The 23,424-nt window shown below is 44.5% G+C and overlaps 1 protein-coding gene across 13 annotated transcripts in view; it reads left to right on the forward strand.

Moving 5' to 3' along the window:
* SIDT1 (SID1 transmembrane family member 1) overlaps positions 1–23,424 on the forward strand; it is a 479,838-nt gene that overhangs the window by 450,614 nt on the left and 5,800 nt on the right. For 10 of the 13 annotated variants that reach the window (XM_082738922.1, XM_082738923.1, XM_082738916.1 and 7 more), the window contains 11 exons: positions 4,268–4,339; positions 5,659–5,804; positions 6,659–6,732; positions 7,879–7,945; positions 9,189–9,262; positions 10,252–10,375; positions 10,585–10,702; positions 13,141–13,277; positions 13,912–14,020; positions 17,946–18,022; positions 20,716–20,762. In XM_082738922.1, coding sequence (XP_082595048.1) covers positions 4,268–4,339; positions 5,659–5,804; positions 6,659–6,732; positions 7,879–7,945; positions 9,189–9,262; positions 10,252–10,375; positions 10,585–10,702; positions 13,141–13,277; positions 13,912–14,020; positions 17,946–18,022; positions 20,716–20,762 — 1,045 coding nt within the window. Of the gene's footprint in view, positions 1–4,267; positions 4,340–5,658; positions 5,805–6,658; positions 6,733–7,878; positions 7,946–9,188; positions 9,263–10,251; positions 10,376–10,584; positions 10,703–13,140; positions 13,278–13,911; positions 14,021–16,876; positions 16,892–17,945; positions 18,023–20,715; positions 20,763–23,424 lie in introns of all 13 variants that reach the window. The other 3 variants (XM_082738918.1, XM_082738914.1, XM_082738920.1) reach the window with 1 other exon arrangement.

The following is a 23,424-nucleotide window of genomic DNA, read 5'->3' on the forward strand; positions in this document are numbered from 1 at the left end:
GAATATTACTCAGGGACGCCTGGGGGGCTCAGTCCTTTAAGTGACTGACTCTTGGTTTCTGCTCAGGTCATGATCTTAGGACGGTAAGACTGAGCCTCATATCGGGCTACATGCTCAGCAGGGAGTCTGCCTCAGGATTCTCTCTCTCCCCCTTCTGTCTCTCCCCCTCGCACACTCTCTCTCTAAAATAAATAAATAAGCCTTTAAAAAGAAAAAGAATACTACTCAGCCATAAAAAAAGAATGAAATCTTGCCATTCGCAAGATTCGCATCGATGGATCTAGAGGGTATAATGCTGAGTGAAATTAGTCAGTCAGAGAAAGACAAATACCATATGATATCACTAATTTGTGGAATTTAAGAAACAAAGCAAACGAACAAAGAAAAAAAAAAGATGAATTAAAAAACCATATTTTTAAATACAGAAAATAAACTGGCGGTCGCCGGGGGAGGGGGGGTGTTGGGTGAAGCTGGTGATGGGGATTCAGAGCACACTGATGATAAACACCCGTTATGTATAGAATTGTCTAATCATGTCGTACACCTGGAACTAGTATAACACTGTATGTTAATTATACTTGAATAGAAAGTTTTAAAAAGAGTGAGTTTAAGCTCGGAAAGAGAAAAATGTGAAAGACACTGAGGGAAATGTAAAAGACCACATCACCTGGGATGAGCCCATCACCATGGTTTCTGTGAGACTCCCCGCAGTGAACTAGACAGAAGATACTAGCCTGACCCAGTAGAGCATCATCGGCAAGCAGCAGCAGACCACCTAAAAAGCAAAGGTTGTGCTTAGATATGTCTTTAAAGTATCAGCTTGCTATAGTGGAGATGCAAATAAGTCTCAACCTCCTTGTCTCTTTTGAAAGATATTCTTGGGCACTCTGTGAAAGTAACACAATTGATATTCATATCTTGAAAGAAAATCCCTGTATTATTTTTCAGTTACGAAGATAATTTGGGGGGCACCAGGCCTTCAGCTCAGATCATGATGCCAGGGTCCTGGGATTGAGCCCTGTGTCAGGCTCTCTGCTCAGTAGGGAGTCTGCTCCTCCCTCTCTCTCTCTGCCTCTACCCTGCTCCCCTCCCCCCATTCATATCCTCCTTTTCTCTCTCAAATAAATAAATACAATCTTTAAAAAAAAAAAGAAGAAGAAGAAAAGTTTTTGGGCACCTGGGTGGCACAGTCGGTTAAGCATCTGACTCTTGGTTTCAGCTCAGGTCATGATCCCAGGGTCAGGAGATCAAGCCCTAAGTGAGGCTGCATGCTGGGCGTGGAGTCTGCTTAAGATTCTCCCTCCCCCTCTCCCTCTGACCCTCTCCCTGCTCACACACACACACACACACACACACTCTCTCTCTCTCTCTCTCTCCCCCCACCCCACCAAAAGAAGAAGATAAGTTTTAACTGAAACCAATGCAATGAACCTCTTTCCATACACTGTCCGAGGAACTCTGTGCAAATCCTTGATTTCTCAAGTGTCTCCCTTATGTTATTTTAAAATGGTGGTCACAGTACCCACCTCATAGGGCTATTGAAAAATTAAAAGGGTAAATTCTTGCAAAGAACTTCAAAGAATGTCTGACATACACTAAGTTATCAGTAAACACTGGCCAGTAGTAGTAGTAGTTGTTGTTAGTAGTAGCAGCAGCAAGCACAGCAGTAGTAACAGCAACGGGAGCATGGGTTACAGTAGCAGTACTAGTGGATGTGGGAATAGTAAGTGGGACTCATTACGGTCAGCAGTCGCAGCAGCAAAGCTCTGTGCTCTTAACTATGGCCAAATCTGTCCTAGGTCAAAGAGCCCATCAAATTGTACACGACGTTTCCACATGACACTGCTATTGCACACACAAAAAATTTAGTATTTCATACTTAAGCATCTGCAAATAACCTCCTTCTTTGCCTTGAAGTTGGATGAAAAGCATAAAGGGTGTTGACACCATGTTACATATTTACGGGTGAGCCCAAGAAGGGCCAAGCAATATCTACTCTCTTGAAGTCATAAGACACAGATCAAGGAATCCCCAGGCCTGAGGACAGCGCCAGGGAGTCTGCATTCTGAGGGCCTGGAAACAGCCTTGCCCACCAGGACTGCTGTATTAGCCAAAGGCCTTGCTGTCCAGCTGAGCCCACTCTTGGCTAAGCTACCAAAAGGAGGAAGGAAATGGAGTCTCCCAGGCCATCTTTTATCACCCGGCTAAATATTTGGAACTCAGGATTCAATTCTTTTTCTTCATGAAGAAAAGGAATGGACACACCAAGAGTTTAAAAACATGATATAGCCTACAAGTTGGCTTGTTTGTAATGTTTTATTACCCACCAGTGGGAGCTGCGTGAGGAGAGCTGGCTGTGACAAGAGATGAACTGTTGGAGGCTTTTGGTTCCACGTATTATGTACTAGGGCAGGAACGTAAGCTGTAAGGAGGTGTATTTTCTATGAAGAAATGGAAAGATATTTACAATGAGGTTGTTATAGACTATCCTCAGTTATGTGTCTTCACTGAAAATGTATTTCCCAGTATACCAGACTGACCAGTTAACCCACAGACTCTTTTTTTTTTTTTTTTTACTGGAATGTGATACAAGCAACCTCACCTCAGAAGAAAGATACAATATTGTGATTCCCACCAACCTGATAACATCTCAGATCTTGGACAAAGCTCAGGAGGCAGTGAAGACATATTCTCCTGCATCTCCACAGACCAGGGTGGCTCCTGGAAACATTGTAGCATTGTAGCATTAGAGAAACATCCTAATAGGCTGCTTGTTTGTGGCTTCTCCTCTCCTTGTTCAGCTCTGCCTAATCCTCAGAGGTGGATAAACTCACTGAAGAGCATCTTGCCTCATAACCAAGGAGACCGTCGGGAGATGTTTTCCTCCGATGCTTGCGGTGGCCTGGCTCCAGAGGACACCACCAGACTTAGGAACGAGGTCGCTCCCTGGGCTGCTACCAGGAGAACCTCAATGGAAACATTTGAGGAACATTATCTTATTCGATTTTTCTCTCCCTGCCAACAGACATTTGGCAGCAGATCCAGAAATCTCTCTCAAAATATCTCACATTCTTCCTCATCCCCAGCTCAGTTGTCATCATTGGTTGCTCTGAGGAGTGGAGTAATTTCCTCCCTATCTGGGCTCATCCTGCAGATAGGGTACTGCTAAATGCTATTTTTTTTTTTTTTGACATTTTAGGGACATTCTTTATTCTTTTTTTTATTTTTATTTTTTTTATTTTTAAAACATCCAAATTACAGTGCTTTAATTCCGTGTTTCTGTTCAGTGGTGGCCTTCCTCAAAATAATTTCAAGACCTGTGCTCCTTTGTTCTTGGGATCCTACAGTCCCTTCAGGCAGGAACCAGGAGGGATTTTTTTTCCCTGTAAAGTGTCAAAGAGCAAATCATGTCAGACGTCTCTCTCGCCATTTCTCAACTCTGCCGCTATAGCCAAAGGCAGCCATAGACGAACCCAAATGACCGTGGCTTTATTTCCATAGAACTTCATATATGAACACTGGAATTTGAATTTCATATAATTTTTACCTGTCATGAACTCTTCTTTTGATTTCATTCCCCAACCATTTAAAAATTTTAAAACCATTCCTACTTCAAGACGCAGACAAAAACAAGACCTGTACCCCTGGGGCTAATAATATATGTTAATTTTTTAAAAAAGAAAGAAAGAGGGGCGCCTGGGTGGCTCAGTGGGTTAAGCCGCTTCCTTCGGCTCAGGTCATGATCTCAGGGTCCTGGGATCGAGTCCCGCATCGGGCTCTCTGCTCAGCAGGGAGCCTGCTTCCCTCTCTCTCTCTCTGCCTGCCTCTCCGTCTACTTGTGATTGCTCTCTGTCAAATAAATAAAAAAAAATCTTTAAAAAAAAATAAATAAAAATAAAATAGAACGAAAGAAATCAAACTATATCTATATACATATACATATACATACACATATATGTGTGAGTATATATACATACACATGTATGTATATATATACATATAAAAGAATGGAAATTATTCAAAAAGAGGTAAAAATAAGAAAAAAACTGAAAAAGCAAATAAAAGTCTAAAAAAAAAAGAGGCAGGCGAAAACAGGTGGTGGGCTAGATTTGGCCCACAGGTCAAGTTCAGTGAGTCTTATATTCGAGTAAAAAGAAAATCAAGTTCAAAATGTTGTGATCTGATTATTCAGACTACTTAGAGTTGTGTTGTTTTGTTTTGGCAACTGGACGTTAAGTGTTGGCCTCTCTGTGTTTCTTTCCAACAGGCTCTGAAAACATGGTGGCGTCCCATCCCATTGCTGCCGGCACCCCTGAAGGAAGCAATTATGGGGCCATAGGTATTTCCTACAATGAGTTCATTCGTTAAAGTATTTCCTAATTCTCCAGAGAATAGGATATAAAGGGCCCTCCAGCCACTACTGACTGTGCGAGTGCGTGATGCGGTCATCCTGTAAGGTTGTCTTTTCTTTATAAGATGTGCCTTTATAAGGGTGATCTGGAAGGCTCCTTCCAGCTCTAACTCTCTCCAGTTCTGTTCTTCTGTGCCAGCCACACGTGAGCAGAATTCCCTTCCGTGGCTGCTGCCATCAACCCCCAAGGTCCCCATGGGGATGCTTTCAGACCCAGCCTGAGTTTAGTGCATGAACAGTGTGTCAGAGTCAAGTCAGGGAGCCCGACATCAATTGACGAGCTGTTTCATTCTCAGATTTCAGTGGAGTGAGGGCGATCAGAAGACTAAGGCTCTGCTGCAGGTGAACATGGCCGTAGGCAAACAATTGCTCTTTCTGGCTAACTTCATAACTGAACCTAGTCATTCACATCGCAACCCCCCAGTGTTCATTGCATGGCCTGAAAGAGACAGAATTCCTGTGGGTCTATGAATGATTCATTTAAAATGTCAGGGCTAAGGGGCTGAGAGTCCTTACTCTGTTCCGTGTGCTGAACTTGGAGAAGCATGTGGGTTTCGTGCAGGCTACTTATTTCTGGCTCTGCGAGAACAGGGGAGTGTGTGTGTGTGTGTGTGTGTGTGTGTGTGTGTGTGTGTGTATGTTTAATTCTCTGAACCAAAGAAATAAAGTGGAAGGTAGGCTTTGCTCATGGGCTCATCGAGCTGCACAAATTCCCATCTGCTCTGGGAAACATTCACAAGAACACAAGGATTCTTCTTCCTGAGAGTGGTGTTCTCATGCTGTAATCATAGATGCAGCATGTGGGGGGTCTCGGTGTACACATACTTTATCCACGAGCAATATATAGCCCCTGGATATGTGTGTGCTTACACAGACATGTGGAAGATGCCCTACAGAACCGTGCATGTACATGTTTATATATTTATGTTCCTATTTTAAAATATGAAACATGACATATAAACATCATCTTATTTTTTGCATCCAAATACCTTATCAGAGCAAATGCCTTTATGTTCTTAATATGTATTTGGCCCTAGAAATAGACAATGTAAATATAAAAAAATAGGAGAAGAGGAAAATTAGAAGTCCACTGAGAAGGAATTAAGAGAAAGAACATGTGTTGTGGGGAAGGAGTTCATTTTTCAACACAACATTTTCAAGAATGAGTCAGCACTGTGCCTTTTTGCAGAGAGGAATGGGCTCCATGGTACTCACTCTGGAAGGCAGCTGAGTTTTCTCTGTTTCAGAGGAGTCAAGCTCCAGTCCTGGCAGGCAGATGTCCTCCTCCGATGGCGGGCAGACGTGCCAGTCAGACACAGACAGCTCTGTGGAGGAGAGTGACTTCGACACCATGCCAGACATTGAGAGTGACAAGAATGTTATCCGGACCAAGGTACCTCTGCCTGACCAAACTCTGGGTGAAGGCGGAAAGAAAGTTCAACAAACACACCTTCAGCAAAACTCCGTTTCCTCTCTTTTCCTTGCAAGGGAAAACCAAACTTCCATGAGGGCTTTTGAGATAAAACACAAATACAGACTAAAAGCAATACTCGGCTAATTAGCATCTCTTTCTGGAAGAAGGAAGCGAGAGCATTTAGAACACCGCAATCTGTTCCCGGTCTTCAGGGTCTGGGGGCACCAGGCTGGCTCAGTCGGAAGGGCATGGGACTCTTGATCTCTGGGTTGTAAGTTCAAGCCCCGCGTTGGGTGTAGAGATTACTTGAGTAAATAAAACTTTAAACAACACCACTCAGGGTCTGAAGTGGCTGACTGAGGACCAGAAGGGCAGAAGAGTTCCAGCAGATCGAAGTAGAGGTTCACTGAGGGGTATACCCAGGGAAACTCCCTGGTTTTGCACATATCGTCCTCCAGGAATAAAGCTCATTTCTTTCCGGCGTATATTTATTATATTGGGTTGTAGCCAGTAAAGGAGATGAAAGCAGGTTGTCTAATTTCAATCCTGTCATTCAGGAATCACACAGTGGACATCTCTGAAAACTGAAAACCCATTCCTGAGATATATGAAGCATCTGAGACTCCCAATACATTTTCCACATCAGCCAATTCTTACTATTTCAGAGAAAATGCTAGGATTTTTATTGAGGTGCTGTGGAGGGAAAAATTGAAAGAAAAGTTTTATTAAATCATTTTAATCCCTAGTGAGGGATTGGATTGAAATTTTGTAAAGCTCTCCTATGTATCTTTGCCACGTACAGTTGTACACTCTCTTTTTATTTGATACCCTAGATGTTCCTTTACCTGTCAGATCTGTCCAGGAAGGACCGGAGAATTGTCAGCAAAAAATATAAGATTTATTTTTGGTGAGTAGATGACTATTGGGACCATGGTTCCCTGAGTAAAATGGCAGTTTTCTTAGTAAAAGCCACAATCACTTATGGTACCAGTTTCCATTTAATGAAGCAAAAGTATAGATGTTTTGAGAATTCATGCCACATTCTATAAGAAAAACAAAAATAACAATAAAAGGCAACCAGTCCTAAATTAAAGACATACAAAGTTGGGGCACCTAGGTGGCTCAGTCAGTTAAGCGTCTGCCTTCAGCTTGGGTCACGGTCTCAGGGTCCTGGGATTGAGTCCCACATCTGGCTCCCTGCTTGGCAGAAAGCCTGCTTCTCCCTCTCCCGCCCCACCTGCTTGTGCACTCACTCTCTCTCTGACAAAAATAAAATCTTGAAAAAAAATAAATAAAAGGAAAAATGAGAATGGTAGTAGAAACCCTTTTGTTTAGGGAGCACATCAACTCCCATTTCCAGAAAGACAACATAACAATAACATGTCACTATCTTCCATGAGAGACACTACACTGGAGGCTTTATGTTCTTAGTATGTATTCTGTCTTCTCACCCTGCCTGAAAGGGAGATGGTACCCCAGCAGGTGATAAACAGACCTGTGGTAGTCAAGCACTTAGATGCAGCTTCTCTCCAAACTGAGAGGCTGAGCTGCCTGGCAGGTGACACCCTCGCACCACTGACCCCCGCTCAGAAATCCCAAGCTGACGCTGTGACAGTTCTTCCATACTTTTCTCTGGAGGGCTGCCATTTTACTTGGGTACAGATATCCCAGGGAAGCAGGGGCAGTGGGGGCCCCACGGAATTTCATAGTGGAACCATCATTTTGGAACTAAGGTATCTTAGAGAGCCATATCCCTTCATATACTCCATCTCCCATTACTTACACTCTGATCACTTTTAATCAGACAGCATTCTAAAGGAAGAGGGCCTCATCCATAATTTAGGTAAAGCAGAAGCAAGTGTTATTTATAGTTTTACCAGTGATTATAGTAGCGGGATGCTGCAGAGACAGGAGCTCTATAATCAGTTTCTAACTACGTTTACAAGTGAACTAAGGAGTTATGAGGTGGAAGGATTCTTTTTTAAAAAAAAATTGGGCAAAGATTCATTGTTAATTTGGAAACAACTATTTCCGGTTCTTTCTGCCTGTTTAGGAACATCATCACCATTGCTGTCTTTTATGCGCTGCCTGTGATCCAGCTGGTCATCACCTACCAGACAGTAAGTGCTGCCCAGATCCCAGAATCCCAGTTTCATACCGCAGGGAGAGATCTTTGCTATGACTTACAGAGAAAGGTATCTATCACTTGAGCTCAGTTCAAGTGTGAATTTCCCATTTCAGTTCCAACTGGACCTGTCCATTGCTTCATCTTTGATGGAAATATCTAGTTCCCAACTGTTTATCACAGAAGGGCTTGAGATCTCTTGTATTATTTTGTCACCCAAATCGAAGGTATCCCTTGATGCTCTTTCAGTCATAATATCTAGCAACTATATCTGTCATTTACCAGGCTGAACTTCTGATTGTCAAGGGGTAATGAATAGAGTAAATAAGTTCCAGACCAAAACAAAGAAACCCGGTGTGTAATTTAGCCTGCGCCCTCTTATAAAACTAAAAACAGCTTTACAAAACTAGTAAGATATTCAAATTTAGAAAATATAAAATAAGAACAAAAATTAAGTAAAAACAAATAAACAAAGATAGTAATTAAAGCAGCTTGAGAATCCTCCTCATAGTTCATAGAACCTTAGGATCCAGATCCCATAATGACCTTCTCCAGTGTTTATTACACACAGAAATCCTGCTTTGAAAGGATAAGGCTGACAGTGTTTCTAATACAGTGTCTCCCAAACAGCTGTGCATCAAAATCACCTGGGGAGATTTTAAATCCTGATGTCCAGGCTCTACCCTATACCAAATTAGATCCAAGTCTCTGAGAATAGAACAGGCACCCGTATTGATTAAACCCCCAGTGAGTCTAGTGTACAGCCAAGTTTGAAAGCCAATGGTCTAATAGTATTTAGCCAATTCCCTACCTAATAATGCAATAAGGGTGAGGACTCTTATGAGGTTTGGGTACCACTGCTTCTAATCTCCAGGGCCCTATCTGAAGATAGAGCCATGCTATGGTCTGGGAAGGTTCTTAACGTTAGAGATGGTGATAAAGACAGAAAACTGAACACATCCCCCCTCACGTCGCCTTGCCCTGTGGTTATCACTTCTGCGCACAGGATGGGACAGCTCTGTACCCTCCCAACACGCATCTAGAAAATAGAACATAGCATGACGGTCCTAATAACCCTGTGCTGTGTGAGGAGGGCAAACCACGACCCATCCCCTGCTGAGAAGGAACACTGCTTCCATGGTAAATCACTGTGAGCAGGGCCCACCTTTTGTGATCTCAGGCTGGGCTCAGCAGATGGAGAAACGCTGCATCTCCTCTTCTCACTCTTGATGTTGCAGGTGGCGAATGTCACTGGCAATCAGGACATCTGCTACTACAACTTCCTCTGTGCTCACCCCCTGGGCGTCCTGAGGTGAGCCCTGCCCTCTGGTTGCGCGTGAGGCACTTAGAGATGCCTTTCTAGATGATGAAATGTCAGTTTTTTAAAATACTAAAAACAACCATGGAAAACTACCCCAGTTGAGGTTAAGAGGGATGAAATCTAGAAGTTTTGAGACCAGATGTGCTCCTCTCATTCCCGTGTAGGGGCCTCAGGAGAGAGTCCTAAGAATAACCAGCTAAGAAGAGGGCAGGGATGTTTCGAAAAGATCAGGTCCTAGATGTAACGACACTCATCCATGCACATGAGCTCCTCGGACATTAATCCACTGAACAACCTCATAAACTGCATAGGATTATCATTACTCCCCCTTTCAGATGAAGATGCTAAGGCTTAGAAAGATAAGGCCTTGTGGGAGGTTCTTCACCTGTCAGGGATGTCAGGACTCAAACCCAGGCCTGCTGCCTCCAAGGCCATGCTCTGCCCTCCAGAACATGGGGAAGTGCAAAGAGCATTCGTCTGGCAGCTGGGAGCCAGACTTCTTGTTCCAGAATTAAACCAGCCTCAGTTTCCTGAAATAAAGCAGCTGGCTATGACCAGCGGACACTTCACCATGAGAGAGCTGAATATTGACACACACAGCATGGGTCCAGCTGTGAGAATTCCCTCTCAGAGCGCAGCTGAGACCCTCGGCCAAGCTGCCCATCCCTGAAGCAGCTGTTTCCCAGGATTCATTCCATGCCAGTCCTCGGGATAAGAGAGGACTGAGTGGGTATCAGGGAAGCCAATCAGGCATCCAGGGCAGAAACCGACAGACACATTATCACAGGCTAGGCATCCTAAAATAAAGGAGTAAGGCTAAAGATGATCTCTGATGATTTGCCAGTCGTGAAATCTGATGAGAAGACTGGGCAGAAAACGTGGGATGCTGAGAGGACTCACACACTCGTTCATGTGTGCATTCATTCTCCAAATCTCTTGGATCGCCTGGACTCTCTCATGGTTTCCCTCTTATCCCTTAGTGCCTTCAACAACATTCTCAGTAACCTGGGCCATGTGCTCCTGGGCTTCCTCTTCTTGCTGATAGTCTTGCGCAGGGACATTCTCCATCGCAGAGCCCTGGAAGCCAAGGACATCTTTGCCATGGTGAGGAGAGGGCAGCCAAATCAGATGTGGGAGCTAGGAAGGGTCATGGTTCTGAACTGTATCTGCAAAGGGGAGGGACGTATGGCTGGATTGTGTGGTGTTGGATTACAGGAAAAGAATAACAGGAGGCCAGAAGCTTGGGTTTCCAGATTGTATGGCTATATCACCAGTTGGTGTCTTTCCACTGACCATGCTCTCTCCTCTTTCAGGAATATGGGATTCCTAAACACTTTGGTGTTTTCTATGCAATGGGTATTGCATTGATGATGGAAGGAGTGCTCAGTGCTTGTTACCACGTCTGCCCTAATTACTCCAACTTCCAATTCGGTAATTAGAATTTCCATCAACCACACAGATTTGAGTTATAGGAGTCCTGTCCTGGGACCCTTCCCAAATGTAAGCAAGAATTGAATGATATTTTATGTGAGCTAAAGTGATTTGAGGGCACCTCCTCACAGAACATGGTTTTCGTGGGTCATGCCATCTTTTCTCTCTGACCACCTTTCAGACTACAAAAGGCTCAACATTCAATGATAATCCCATGGTTAGAGCTGCAGATGAGCAATGGGCAGATAGACTCCTCCAACAAACAGGAATTTTCCCTTAGTATAATTTGGCTTAGCTTAGCAATTAGACTGCTTTGGGTTGAAAATAATAGAAAGCCCAATTCAACTGGATTAAATAATAAGGACAATTATCAGCTCACCTTCTGCAAGTGCAAAGGTGGAAAAGGCTTGCGATGGATTCATCAGGTGGCTGTGGCTCCAGTTCTCTGCAAGGCCTTGGGCTGAGCTTGGCCTGTAGGCTGATTTTATCCTCAAGCTTTCAGGAAACTCATGATGGCAAAAATAGCTACAGTAAGTCCTGGCTTCACATCTCTACTTCATGATGTTTGGTGGATGCAGCAAGCTGGTTTCCAGAAGCCTTCATTTAAAAGCAAGGAAATTTCTTTGCCCAAAACCCCCAGATGACATTCTTCCATCCCTCAGTAGTTTAAATAGTCACAAGCCCACGGTTAGCTCAAGCATGGGTTGGTACACTGATCATGGTGGCAACGGCAGGGCACTACCTTTAGACCAAGAGACCCATTGGTAGAACCAGGAGTTGGAGTTAGCTTTGCTGAAACAAATAGGAAAGGCATGAATTTCTGAATTGAAAATGGGGAAGATATCTGAGTTAGTACTGATATGCTGTCAGAAAGGAGGCGGGGAAGAACTGATGCTAGTAGTAGGCAATTAACAGTGACCCCCATACTCAAGGATAGGGATTTTAAAAAGTAGTCATTTTTATGTTTGTGTTCTAGCCTCTGTCTGTGAATCCAGAACACCACAGAAATTCTGTCACATTTAATTTTCTTTAATTAGAAACATTTTTTTTAAAGATTTTATTTATTTATTTGACAGAGAGAAATCACAAGTAGACGGAGACGCAGGCTTTTGGAAAGAGAGAGAGAAGGAAGCAGGCTCCCTGCCCAGCAGAGAGCTCGATGCGGGACTCGATCCCAGGAGCCTGAGATCATGACCTGAGCCGAAGGCAGCGGCTTAACCCACTGAGCCACCCAGGCGCCCCTAGTTAGAAACATTTTTAATAGAAAAAAACTGTAGAGAACCCTATCAGTCACCACTCAGAACAAATGCCAACATTTTAAAAATATTTGCCTTGAATCTACTTTTTAAGAAATAAAACGCCGTGATAAAGTTTGAGGTTCCTTGAACTGCTTTCCAAATTTATTCCACCCTTCCCCAGAGGCAACAGCTATGACTAATTTGATATTTATCAGTCCAGTTTGTTTTTATAATTCTACAACATTTGTAGTAAATTAATATTTAGTTATCACACTCTGTTCTGTAACTTTTTTTTTTCACCCAATGATATGTTTTCAAGATTTACCAATATTGAATCAAGGACATCCAGTTCACTCATTTTTAAGGACTGTCATCTTCTGTAATAAAAATATGAGCACTGCATTTATGGGGCACCATCCAAACGTTGCACACAGTGTCCAGTGAATACCCTTACGTAGTTCTCTTTGTGGGACACGTGGGAGAGGTTCCCTGGGACACTTAGATGTAGAATTTTGGAGTCACCTGACTTATGCATCTTCCATTGCCAAAATACTCAGTTTCTGCAGAGTATTAATTCCTGCTTCCACTAGCTGCCTGAGAGTTCCCATTCCCTTACATCAGCATGAACGTGTTATTGTCCGACATTTAAATGTTTCGCTACATTCTTGAGTAATATGGGACATTGCCTTGTTGTTTGAATTTGTATTTCCATACTTCTCATGCAGCTATGCCACATTTCATTTCTAGCTGTTTTCCATCCCTTGGCTGTAAAGCTGGGTTCGAGCAGTGATCAACACGGTTCTATTTCAGGGTGCTGATAAGGACCTACCAGTCCACCTAGGATGCTTTTTATTGTCTCCGCTCCCTAATTGTCACCAGTATGGGCTCCTGTTACAACTGCTAAACAGCAACATTTAAACACAAATTCCTCCGCAAGTAGGGATAGTCGGTTATTTACCATGTCATCGGATGCTTTGCTTCCATGAAGTAGGAACAGCCTTGGAGAGCTTTAGAAATGGGATGTGTGGGGTCTGGCTAGAGAACGTGGGGTCAGAGGCTGTCCCGTTGGAGGTCTCCACATAGTCTGAAGGCGACAAATACTCCAGGGCCTGAGGGCAGGGGGTTCCCAGGCTCCAGAGAGAGGATCAGTCTGTGGCCCACTGGGTCCTGACTGTTTCTGCTCCTCCTGTGTGCCCTCAGACACCTCCTTCATGTACATGATTGCCGGCCTCTGCATGCTGAAGCTCTACCAGACCCGCCACCCAGACATCAATGCCAGCGCCTACGCCGCCTACGCCTCCTTCGCGGCGGTCATCACGCTCACTGTCCTCGGAGTGGTGCGTGCCCACCTCCCTGCCCCCAGCACCTTCAGCCCTGCTTTCCTAGGGGATGCTCCCTTGGGAGGTTGTCCATTGTTTGCTTGCTTGACCTCAGGAGAACAGGTTTGAATGAATCGCAATCCTTGGTTCCTGATAGGCGGCCATCGGGGTCAATTCATGGTATTTTACTGACGTAGCAAGGTAGTTATCTCTAATAATGTAAGAGGCACCTGTAAAGCTAGCCCTGTAGAGTTTCGCCGTCAAGCTGGGACTTGACTCACATGAGATCGGTGTAGAGATGGACAAGCTGATCAGACAGAGACTGAGTGGACGCCACTCATGGAATGTGCAGGGACATGTGTGGGTTGGGTGCAGTTATTTGAAGAGTACTGGCCCCCAACTCTACACCTGTTGCCCTTTCATTGTTGCTGTTCGGTGTCTCCCCCATTTCTTCCCTCTCCCATTGTCACAGGTAGCCATTCGTTTTGGTGCAGTAAGGTACCTGTGAGCTCACAGAAGTTAGGGGCAGGGGAGAGACACCACAATGCATGCACGTCTGGGGTCTGTCTCCGTGTGCATACATGACAGAATGATTTTCATGAGTTCTGTGGGGAACAGCCCCGATGAAAGTAACTTGCATCTTTACTCCTAGGTGTTTGGAAAAAATGACCTGTGGTTCTGGGTCATCTTCTCTGCAATCCATATCCTGGTGTCCCTGGCCCTCAGCACCCAGATCTACTACATGGGTCGTTTCAAGATAGGTGAGTCACCTGTTACCCTATACTGAACACACCGATGAACGTACCCCAAGACAACATTGTCTTTGCTTACCCTAAATGGAAGTGTTGGGGGTCATCATGAATACGGTCTCTGAATTCTGTGTTTAGTAACTTCTCCTGTATTGGGTCACCGTGAGCTGTTGCCACTAGTTCTCTTTTCAACCGAGAACTAAGCTTGCCCTACCTCAGACTGAGGCAGACCTCCAGCTCCAAGTCCCAGTGCTTTATAACTCACGGAACTCTGAAAGTGTGTTTGAAGAATGGTGCACCCACTGCGCCACTTGTTCCACCTAGAGAAATCCTTTTCTGTCTGTAGCATTTAAAAGGAGCATTTCTCTGAGCAGGCTAAATGGTTATCGAGAATGAATTCTATATTGTTTTCAAATTCTGGGACTGGAACGAATATTTTGAGACTTACCATTCTTAACAGGCAGGACACCGGCTGAACTCCCCCACAGCAATGCACACGTATCACCGTAGAGCACTGACTGCTCCATGGAAATCAGTTTCTGCTCTGGGGCCATCACTCGTTATATGTGGGAACAGATTTGAGTCGTTGTGGAGAATTACATTTCCCCAGTCCTTTGAAGGGCCAGGAAGTCAGACTTAAATATTCTTTTATCTATTTCAAGAAAACTAATTACATATAAACATAGGTCCATCCCTAATATTTGCAGAGCCCAAAGCAAGACTATGAATAAAAGTCCGCATAATCATGTGTGTAAAAATTTTGAAGTTCTAAAGCAGGCTAAAAAAAAAGAAGAAGAAGAACCTATTAAGTACATGAAAGGAAGGAAGGAAGAAAGAGAGGTAGAAAGGGAGAGAGGGAGACCAACAATCTGATGACTATAATATGCCTTCATTACAACCTAGAAGGTCCAGGCTCAAATTTAAAATTGTCAGCTCCCCAAGAACACTCCAGAACACAGCTGATTAGGAGAGCTGGTCTCTGGCCCTTATCCATCTTTTCTTTCCACTCTGGCTCTGTCCTGCATCTTAAGCAGTCTCACAGGTATGCACATCGACATTCCTGCCCAACATCCAGTTGGCCACTCCTTGCCCCTAGAGGTGCTCACTCTAACAGCACCCAATGCCCTCAGGAAGATCGACGGGTGAAGGGGGCTATGCAGGCTCTGAGTGAACTCAAGTCCATCTGGGTAGAGAACTCTGGGCTCTGGAATTCAGAATGTGGTCCAGAAGGAGAAGGAGTAACTCCTTCATCCAGCAGACCCCTCACTCACTGGGGATCGAGGATCTTTAAAATATGGCCAGGTCTTAGAGTGATTCACATAAACAAGTAGCTTATGATTAGAAAGCTGAATAAAACAATTTCAGCAGTGTAGTTTTCTCCTTGGGCTCAGTCAGTAGATTTGCCTTTGGCGTTAACATAGCCAATGTATCTTCAAGTTGCCCAGTGGAAGCATCGCTAAGTGGTTGTAGAGAGCACTTGGTTTGGGCTCTGGTCATGTCCCAACCTCCAGACTCACAGGTGAGTGAAGTCATGCAAAGTCAACTTTGAAAAGGAAAATAATTTGAAGCACTCTTGATCTGGCTTCTCCCAGGTTCTCCCAGAACTGGAAAAACAAATTTGAATTCAGATATATGTGACAGGAGGGTTCATTAATAATACATAAGAGAGCTTTTAGTATATTTATATTACTTTTGCCCTATGCGATTTTGCCTTACTATATAGTTTACCTTCTTAAAAAGGAGAAATTTAATGTATTATGTTGTGGCCATGTGATCGTCTGGAGCATCTCAACAGGAGCAAGATGTCACACATGAAGATGGAGGATTTGATCACAAAGGGACCCTTCCTTAGACAAGGTCGAGGTAGAGGAGAGCGAATGGGGTAGCCTGGCGACCTGGAGTCAGGAGTAAGGAAGCCCAAAGGACAGGGAGGGAGTGGTTGCCAAAATGTGGAAGGAGAGGGAGTCACTCTGAAAGGAGCAGTGACCTTTAGATGACAGACATGGGCCAGTCTGAGGCATCCTCTCAGTGAAGGTGCCAGGTGGATGTACGCTCCGAGCTCACTCTCTTCTCTGAGCCCCTCCAATCTCCTGCTGGGGTTTCCCGCTATCCAAATCCATGGAGAGGGAGCAAAGCCACTTATGGGGTCTGCAGTCAGCCTCCCCGGGGGGCACGGTGTGGGACAGAGGTGTGGCCAAGGTCAATGGAGGACAGCCAGTGCATAGCATCACTGAGATGTTCAATTTCTCTACTCAAGGAGTCTTCCTCAAGTGATCACAGATTTCATGTCTAAAGGAAAATGTGCCCTTCTATGGTGACAATGGTTGCAACTATATTTAGTCCAAAGACGGGAAGTTGGGCTAGTGGACTGTGGCTCAGCCAACACCAGCCTTACTGCCCATTGTATAAGCTGCCTCTGATTTCTAGAATGACTTACACCCTTCTCTGTGGCCCTCAGGCCCTCCATGAAAATGAATGTGGACACGGGAAAGGCAGCAGGGATGGGGCAGAGCATTCCTAAGGAGACAGAAAACCAGAAAACTCCTTGCCCAGATCCTGACTATGCTTCAGAGCATGAGGGGTTTGCTCATGAGAAAGGACGGACAGCACATTGCAAGCAGTGCCCGAAGGAGATGGGGCGAGACAGACGTCTGCTTCCCTCTAAGGAATAGTAGACTTGGGAATGTTTGAGCCAGGCAGAAAGATTCTGTGTTCTCTACGATGAGAAAACATTGTTTTTTTAATTGGAAAATAAAATGAAAGTCATCGCTTTGAGAGGAAAAATAAAATGACCAGTAGTTTACCTGTTTGGCTACCGTCTTATACCATTTTCTTCTCTCATTTCTTCTCTGCTTTCCACTGATTCAGACGGGTCTGATACAGGTAACGTTCAGCCACCCTTCCCAGGGTTCTTGGTTGTTTTCTTAACAAAGCAACTGGCAGAGCTGTCCTGCCAGCTCTGCTCCCCAGAACCCCCTCCCAGGCTGAGCACGATCAGTGGGGGGAGGGGAGAGAGGGGGGGGAAGGGGTCAGGGCTGCACTCCAACCCAGCCTGCCCCCTGCCTCTTCTGGGCTATTGCATGGACCCACCCCCCCTCCTCCATCCCTCAGTATAGGCAGTCTAGAGAAGTCTGGTTCCACTGACCCCAGGGGTAGACATGAAGGGGAACAGCGTTCACAACAGAGCTGGGGTCCCCCCTCGCAGACATGCTGGCTTTGAGCAGACCCCAGCCTTCCTGTGACATCTGAGGGGTAGAAGGCGTGCAGAAAGACTGCTCTACCTGTGACCCTCACTCAGTTCCTATGACAATCATAACACCTACACTTGCTGTGTTTCCTCCTATGCTTTTGAAGGACAGTATTTAAGGCTTCCTTTCCTGTCTGTTTCTTGCCTTCTTAACTTACAACCCTCTGATTCCAGCTTCCTGACAAGTTTAGGCTTTCCGAACATGCTTCCTAAATGGCAGGAAGTTCGGTTCTTACTGACTTAGAACCACATGGAGAAACACAGATTAGAATTTTTGCGAGCGAAGATTCCCCACCCTCTAGAGAGAGCAGTTGTTTTAAGGTAGCTTGAGGGGTCCCATCACATCTCTGCTCTGGAGGAACCAGCACTGGGGTGAACTGTAAACAAAGGGAACCGTAGCCCAGGGGCCGGTGGAAGGGCTGGCCAGCCACCCACATTACTGGTGAGCACTTGTTACTGTGTCCCCCTCACTTGCCTCCCTGCAGGGTGATGCCTGGATCTTGCTTGCCTCCCGGGACAGCCTGGGGGCCGCAGGCACTGTTTTTTAAGGCCAACATATATTGCTGACCTATTCGGTGTGCAAAGCATAAAGCGAAGGCGACATCATCTTGGCCCTCAAAGCCTGGGCCATTGGGGAGTATCTTGTATGACCTCTGACTCAGCCTTCCCATGCGATTGTGTCATCGGCAGACTTGGGGATTTTCCGACGGGCCGCGATGGTGTTCTACACGGACTTTGTCCAGCAGTGTAGCCGGCCGCTGTACATGGTACGTGCGCATCCTGTGTGCCTTGGCCTTCTCCCAGAGAGCGCGGGAACAGGAGGAGGGGCAGGCTCGGGGCAGGCGCTCAGGTTCTCTAAGTCGAGAGAGCCAGATGGCCCAGAGTGGCAGAGGTCCAGTTAGGGGGAAGAAGCGTGTTACTTTCTCTTCTCGCTCATGGGAAAGCAAGCTGGGATGGATCTATTTTTATACATGAAACGCTGCTAGTGTATAAAGAGAACATATGTGTATACATAGAAAACTACTAAACAGTGACAATCGCTGTGGGGAAGGATCAAGGCAGGGCATCCGTGTATAAAATCACCCGAAGAAATAGGATTATTTCACTTGGGGAAAGGGAAGAGGCACTTGCTCCATAATTGTACCCAGACAGCAGGCACGAAGTAAGCCTGTCCCAAGCAAACCCAGGCACCTATCTCTCCAGTTGCTTTCATTATGCCTTGTTTGACTTTTTTACAGTGGGCAAGAATATTCTTTCAAAATTGTGCTTATTCATTAGTGGCTGAAACACAAGTCCTAAACATTCACCATTGTTTTCAGTATATTATACATTTCTCCATGGAGCAGAGGGATGGGCGCCCTGGTCCCAGCTCTATCTTGGCTGGCAGGCCAGGGACCTTAGGAAGGCCACATATGTCCCCTGAGTCAAGGGGGACCTTCACAGAAGCAACTGGTGCTGCTGTTGGGGCCTGGCACACCAGAGTTTCCTAAGAACTTGCTAACAGTATATGATCCCAGGATGTTTACATAGAGCAATATGAGAATATTTGAGGCATCTAGAGCTTGGGCAGGAGCTGTAGGCACCAAACCTATAGGATTTTATTCATGTGAAAACTTAAAAATCCAGTAGGACCTGTGAGTCTTTGGGGAGTTAAGCATGCTTTGGCTGTGAGCCGGGAAGAACAATTAACATTTTGTTTGTTTGCTTGCTTACATTAAGGGATACAGGCTGTCTCCCCCCCACCCACCCATAGACTATTTTTTTAGAGCTGCTTTTTAGGATCTGCAAAAAATTGAGCCAAAAATACAGAGATTTCTCATCAATCCCTTCCCCCACCCATGCACAGCCTCCCCCACTATCCACACCCCCAACCAAAGCTGTACATTCGTTAGAATCAATGAACCTACACGAACACGTCATAATCATTCCGAGTCTGTAGTGTACATTCTTTGAGTTTTGACAAATTTGTAATGACAGGATTCACCATTTTAGTATCCTACAAAGTCGTTTCCCTGCCCTAAAAATCCCCTGGGCTCCACCTGTTCTTCCCACTCCCCCCCCCCTCTGATGCCTGGAAACCACCGATCTTTCTACTGTCTCCAAAGTCTTGCCTTTGCCTGAACATCATATAGCTGGAATAATACAGATTTTAGCCTTTTCAGATTAGCTTCTTTCACTTATTAATAGGCATTTGAGATATCTCCGTGTCTTTCCATGGCTTGGTAGCTCATTACTTTTCAGCACCAAATACCACTCCATGGTCTGGATGCATTACTACACTTTGTGTATCCATTCACTTGCTGGGTGACACTTTGTAATTCGGCAGTTACAAATAAAGCTGCCATAACAATTGGTGCTCAGGGGTGCCTGGGTGGCTCAGTCAGCTGAGCATCTGACTCTTGACTCAGCTCTGGTCTTGATCTCACATTCGTGAGTCCGAGACCCACATTGGGCTCTGCACTGGGCATGGAGCCTACTTAAAAAAAAAAAAAAAAAAAAAAAATGTGTGCAGGTTTTTGCATGGTCCTATGTTTTAGGGTGTTTTAAATTCTTTTGGACAAGTACCTAGGAGGGCAGTTTCTGGATCGTATGTCAAAACTATATATAGTTTTCTAAGACACTGTCAAACTGTCTTCCAAATGGCTGTACTATTGGGCATTCCCAGCAGCAGTGAATGAGCCTTCCTATTGCTCCACATCCAGGCTAACATTTGGGGGGACCCCTGTTTCAGCCTTTCTAATAGATGGATTCATTTTTTTAAAATGAAGATATTTCCTCCAAACTGGACGGATCACCCACAAAGACAGAGCATCGCCACTTTTAAATAGTCAACGAGGCCATGCAAATTAAAGCATAATCAGAAACCACCTAAAAGTTTTAAGTTGTACGCTGAGGTGCAGGACCAGATTGTGAATGAATCCCTACCCGAGTCATTTTCTCTGAGATGGACCTTTCCAATTTTTCCCACTACTAGTGTCTTTAGTGCTAAAGCTATGTGTTTAGAGATCAGGAGCCTGGGAACTTCAGGGCCTCCGCGGAGCCAGAGTAATGGGTAGGAAACCAGTGCCTCCCAGGTGAGTCCCACAAGCCACCCATGGCCCATGAAGTAACACAATGCCAGGAAAGACCAGCAACTTAATGCTTTTTAACTACAGAGTCAGCTGTAGACACTGCTCACTGAGAAGTGGGCCCCAGGTGGCCAGCTACCCTCAGCACTGTGGGGAATCAGTAAGAGTTCTGTTTACTGACCACATCTTCTTTGACACTGTTTCGTCTGTTCAGTCCCAGGACTTGCCATTGGTTCTCATGGTGGATTAGGATCCGACTATCTGCACAGCTTTCTTAAGAACCATGGAAACTCTTCCACCGGGCAACTGTTTTCCTGTAATAGATGTTTCCCAGGTGGTAGGTTAAAAGAAAAGCGATGTGTGCAGCCTCTCATTTGATGCTTTCTTACCAGGACAGAATGGTGTTGCTCATCGTGGGGAATCTGGTGAACTGGTCCTTGTAAGTAATCTTAGGAAGACAAGTCTTCTCTCTTCGTTGATGTCTAGAAAACTGTGGTTTTGCTTTCCTTGGCTGTCATTTTTATAAAGAAATATGAAACTAAGGTGAGTGTAACACCATGCTTGCCCCAGGGACTTGAAAGAAAGGTACTTTTTTCTTCTGCAAAGAAGGCACTAGGAAGCCTTGTGTACTGACAGTGGCCTCTCTTCAGGCATTGAGTTGGGTTTAATGCACTGATGCACTGAATTCATTTGCTCAACAAGACCAACATCAAATTTGTTATCTGCATGGATAGACTACGCAGATAGTTAGACGATAGAGACTGAGTAGATGTAAAAATAAAGCATAGTTTTAAATTCTTGTAGAACTCTCCATAAATGCTACCCCGCAGACATTTCCCTTTCTTACTGTGTGTTGGGGGGGCCGGGGTGGGGGGGGCGTGTACAAGTCTCTTTCCTATTTCTTTCTTTCCCTGTAGGTGTCAATCTTTCTACCACACCAATATCCTCCTCCTTCTTCTTTCCCTTCATTATCACCTTGGCCTTTTGTCTTCAAATGCCTTCAAAATAGAACAGTATAACAGACACATATTTTCTATCTCTATTTTATACAACATGTTCTCAACTTTAAAATGTGAATAAGTGAGAGATTTTATTCATCCCTCCAAAAAAAATCAGTAAATTTAATTGCTTTCCTTTGTGGTTCTTAGCTGATGTGCTAGAAAGTTCAGCAACCTTTGATAGAAAGATGACTCCCTACCCCTGCCCCCTTTTAAGACATGAAAGGAATGGAAGAAGAGGCATTCCTCTTCAGGGGAAGCCAGAATCTGGTCATGACAATTCAAAACTTATTTTGGGTAATGCTTCTGGAAAAATCTGCCCATAATGTTGTCACCCAGGGATTACCTCCAGGTAAGGTCTACACCTGTGAAGGTGTAGAGAAGGTCTACACCTCTTTTACATAGAGATATGTTGAGGTGGGTGATTCTTGAAGTTTGGTGCTCTTCCTGACCACTCTTTGGGGGCAGACTGCAAGAAAGGGTGCTGGGTGCTGGTAGGAGGAAAGGGACCAATTGCTTGATAATGAGTAACCGATAACCATGTCCCCAGTACTGACAATCACCTGGCTTGTCCCTGCCTCTCTGTAACCAAAACCAAACACATAATCTGCTCACAAGACAAGGTGAATGGCCTCTCTTTTCTTACACAGGAACTCTTTGGGCATCGAGGCCTGCAGGGAGGAATGAGGTGTGATGACACACCAACACTAGGATAGCCTGGTCGGGGGTTACCATGCTCTTTGTTCCTCCGTCCTCAGTTTCTTGTGGACATTACAGGACATGGTGTCCTGTAAGTCATGGTAGGACTTAATATGAATGTTATTTTAAAGGTAATCACTCTTATATAGTCATGAAGGATGGTGTGTGTGTGTGTGTGTACATAGAAAGAGATGTATGTACATATATATGTAAGTCCCCAGACACACACAGAATGAGAGAGAGATAAACCAAATGAGAGAGAGGCAAATGCTGATAATGGGTGAATCTGAGTAAAAAGTATACAAGAGTTTTTGGTATATTGAAGAATTCAAATTCTGGGAAGAGGAAATTCCCTATATTATATAGAACAGAGTTGGTTGGAATACAAAGTGAACCAAAAGAGAGTCCATTAAGAAGAGCTTTACACTTCAAATACTTCAGAATAAGCTTTGAGATAGGAGGACCCTTTCTGCAGAAAACTTAATTAACCTTATTAGGAGACATAAAGGAAAACTTAATTGAACGAAGAGAGAGATGTCACGCCCTAGGTGAGAAGATCAGCTGTTGTAAAGATATTATTTCTCAAGTGCATGCATAAATTTCAACTTAAAATTAGAATTAAGTTAATAAGATTTTATTCTGAAATTATTTGCCTACTTAGCGTAAAATTTCCGAAGGTCTCCACAAAAGATTAACACAACAAAGGGCAGAGGAGTATAGTGACTAGTCCAGTTTTATCCAACAGAACTTTCTGGAGTGATATAAATGTTCTACAAGGCATTGCCCCATACGGTAGCTGTCAGCCAAATACAGTTACTGAACACCTGAAATGTGGCTGGTGTGACTGAGGCACTGAATTTTCTATTTTATTTAATTGTCATTAATTAATTTATTTTTTAAAGGTTTTATTTATTTATTTGACAGAGTTCACAGGTAGGCAGAGAGACAGGCAGAGAGAGAGGGGGAGGCAGGCTCCCCGCTGAGCAGAGAGCCTGATGCGGGGTTCGATCCCAGGACTCTGGGATCATGACCTGAGCCGAAGGCAGAGGCTTTAACCCACTGAGCCACCCAGGCACCCCAATTGTCATTAATTTAGATGTAAATGGCCACATGTAGCCACCGTACTGGGTAGTGCAAGCTAGCCTAATCAGATAATTTGACATATTCTAAAATAATAACATGGTGACCCAAAATTAGAAATTAGCAACAAATTAGTGAAGCAGCGTGGAGAGGATAGAAATCCAACTATGTTTGTGTATGTGTCTATATTTATAAAAACAAGCTTTTCAAAACAAGGACATAGGAAGGGTCTTATAATAAAGAGTTTTAGTGTAACTGAATAGAAATGTGGAACATGCTAAAGGCTCATGCTAAACCCCAGCCAAAATAAACTTCAGTACTGGT

The sequence above is a fragment of the Mustela nivalis genome (genome assembly GCF_964662115.1).
Source record: "Mustela nivalis genome assembly, chromosome: 1".
Classification (NCBI taxonomy): domain Eukaryota; kingdom Metazoa; phylum Chordata; class Mammalia; order Carnivora; family Mustelidae; genus Mustela; species Mustela nivalis.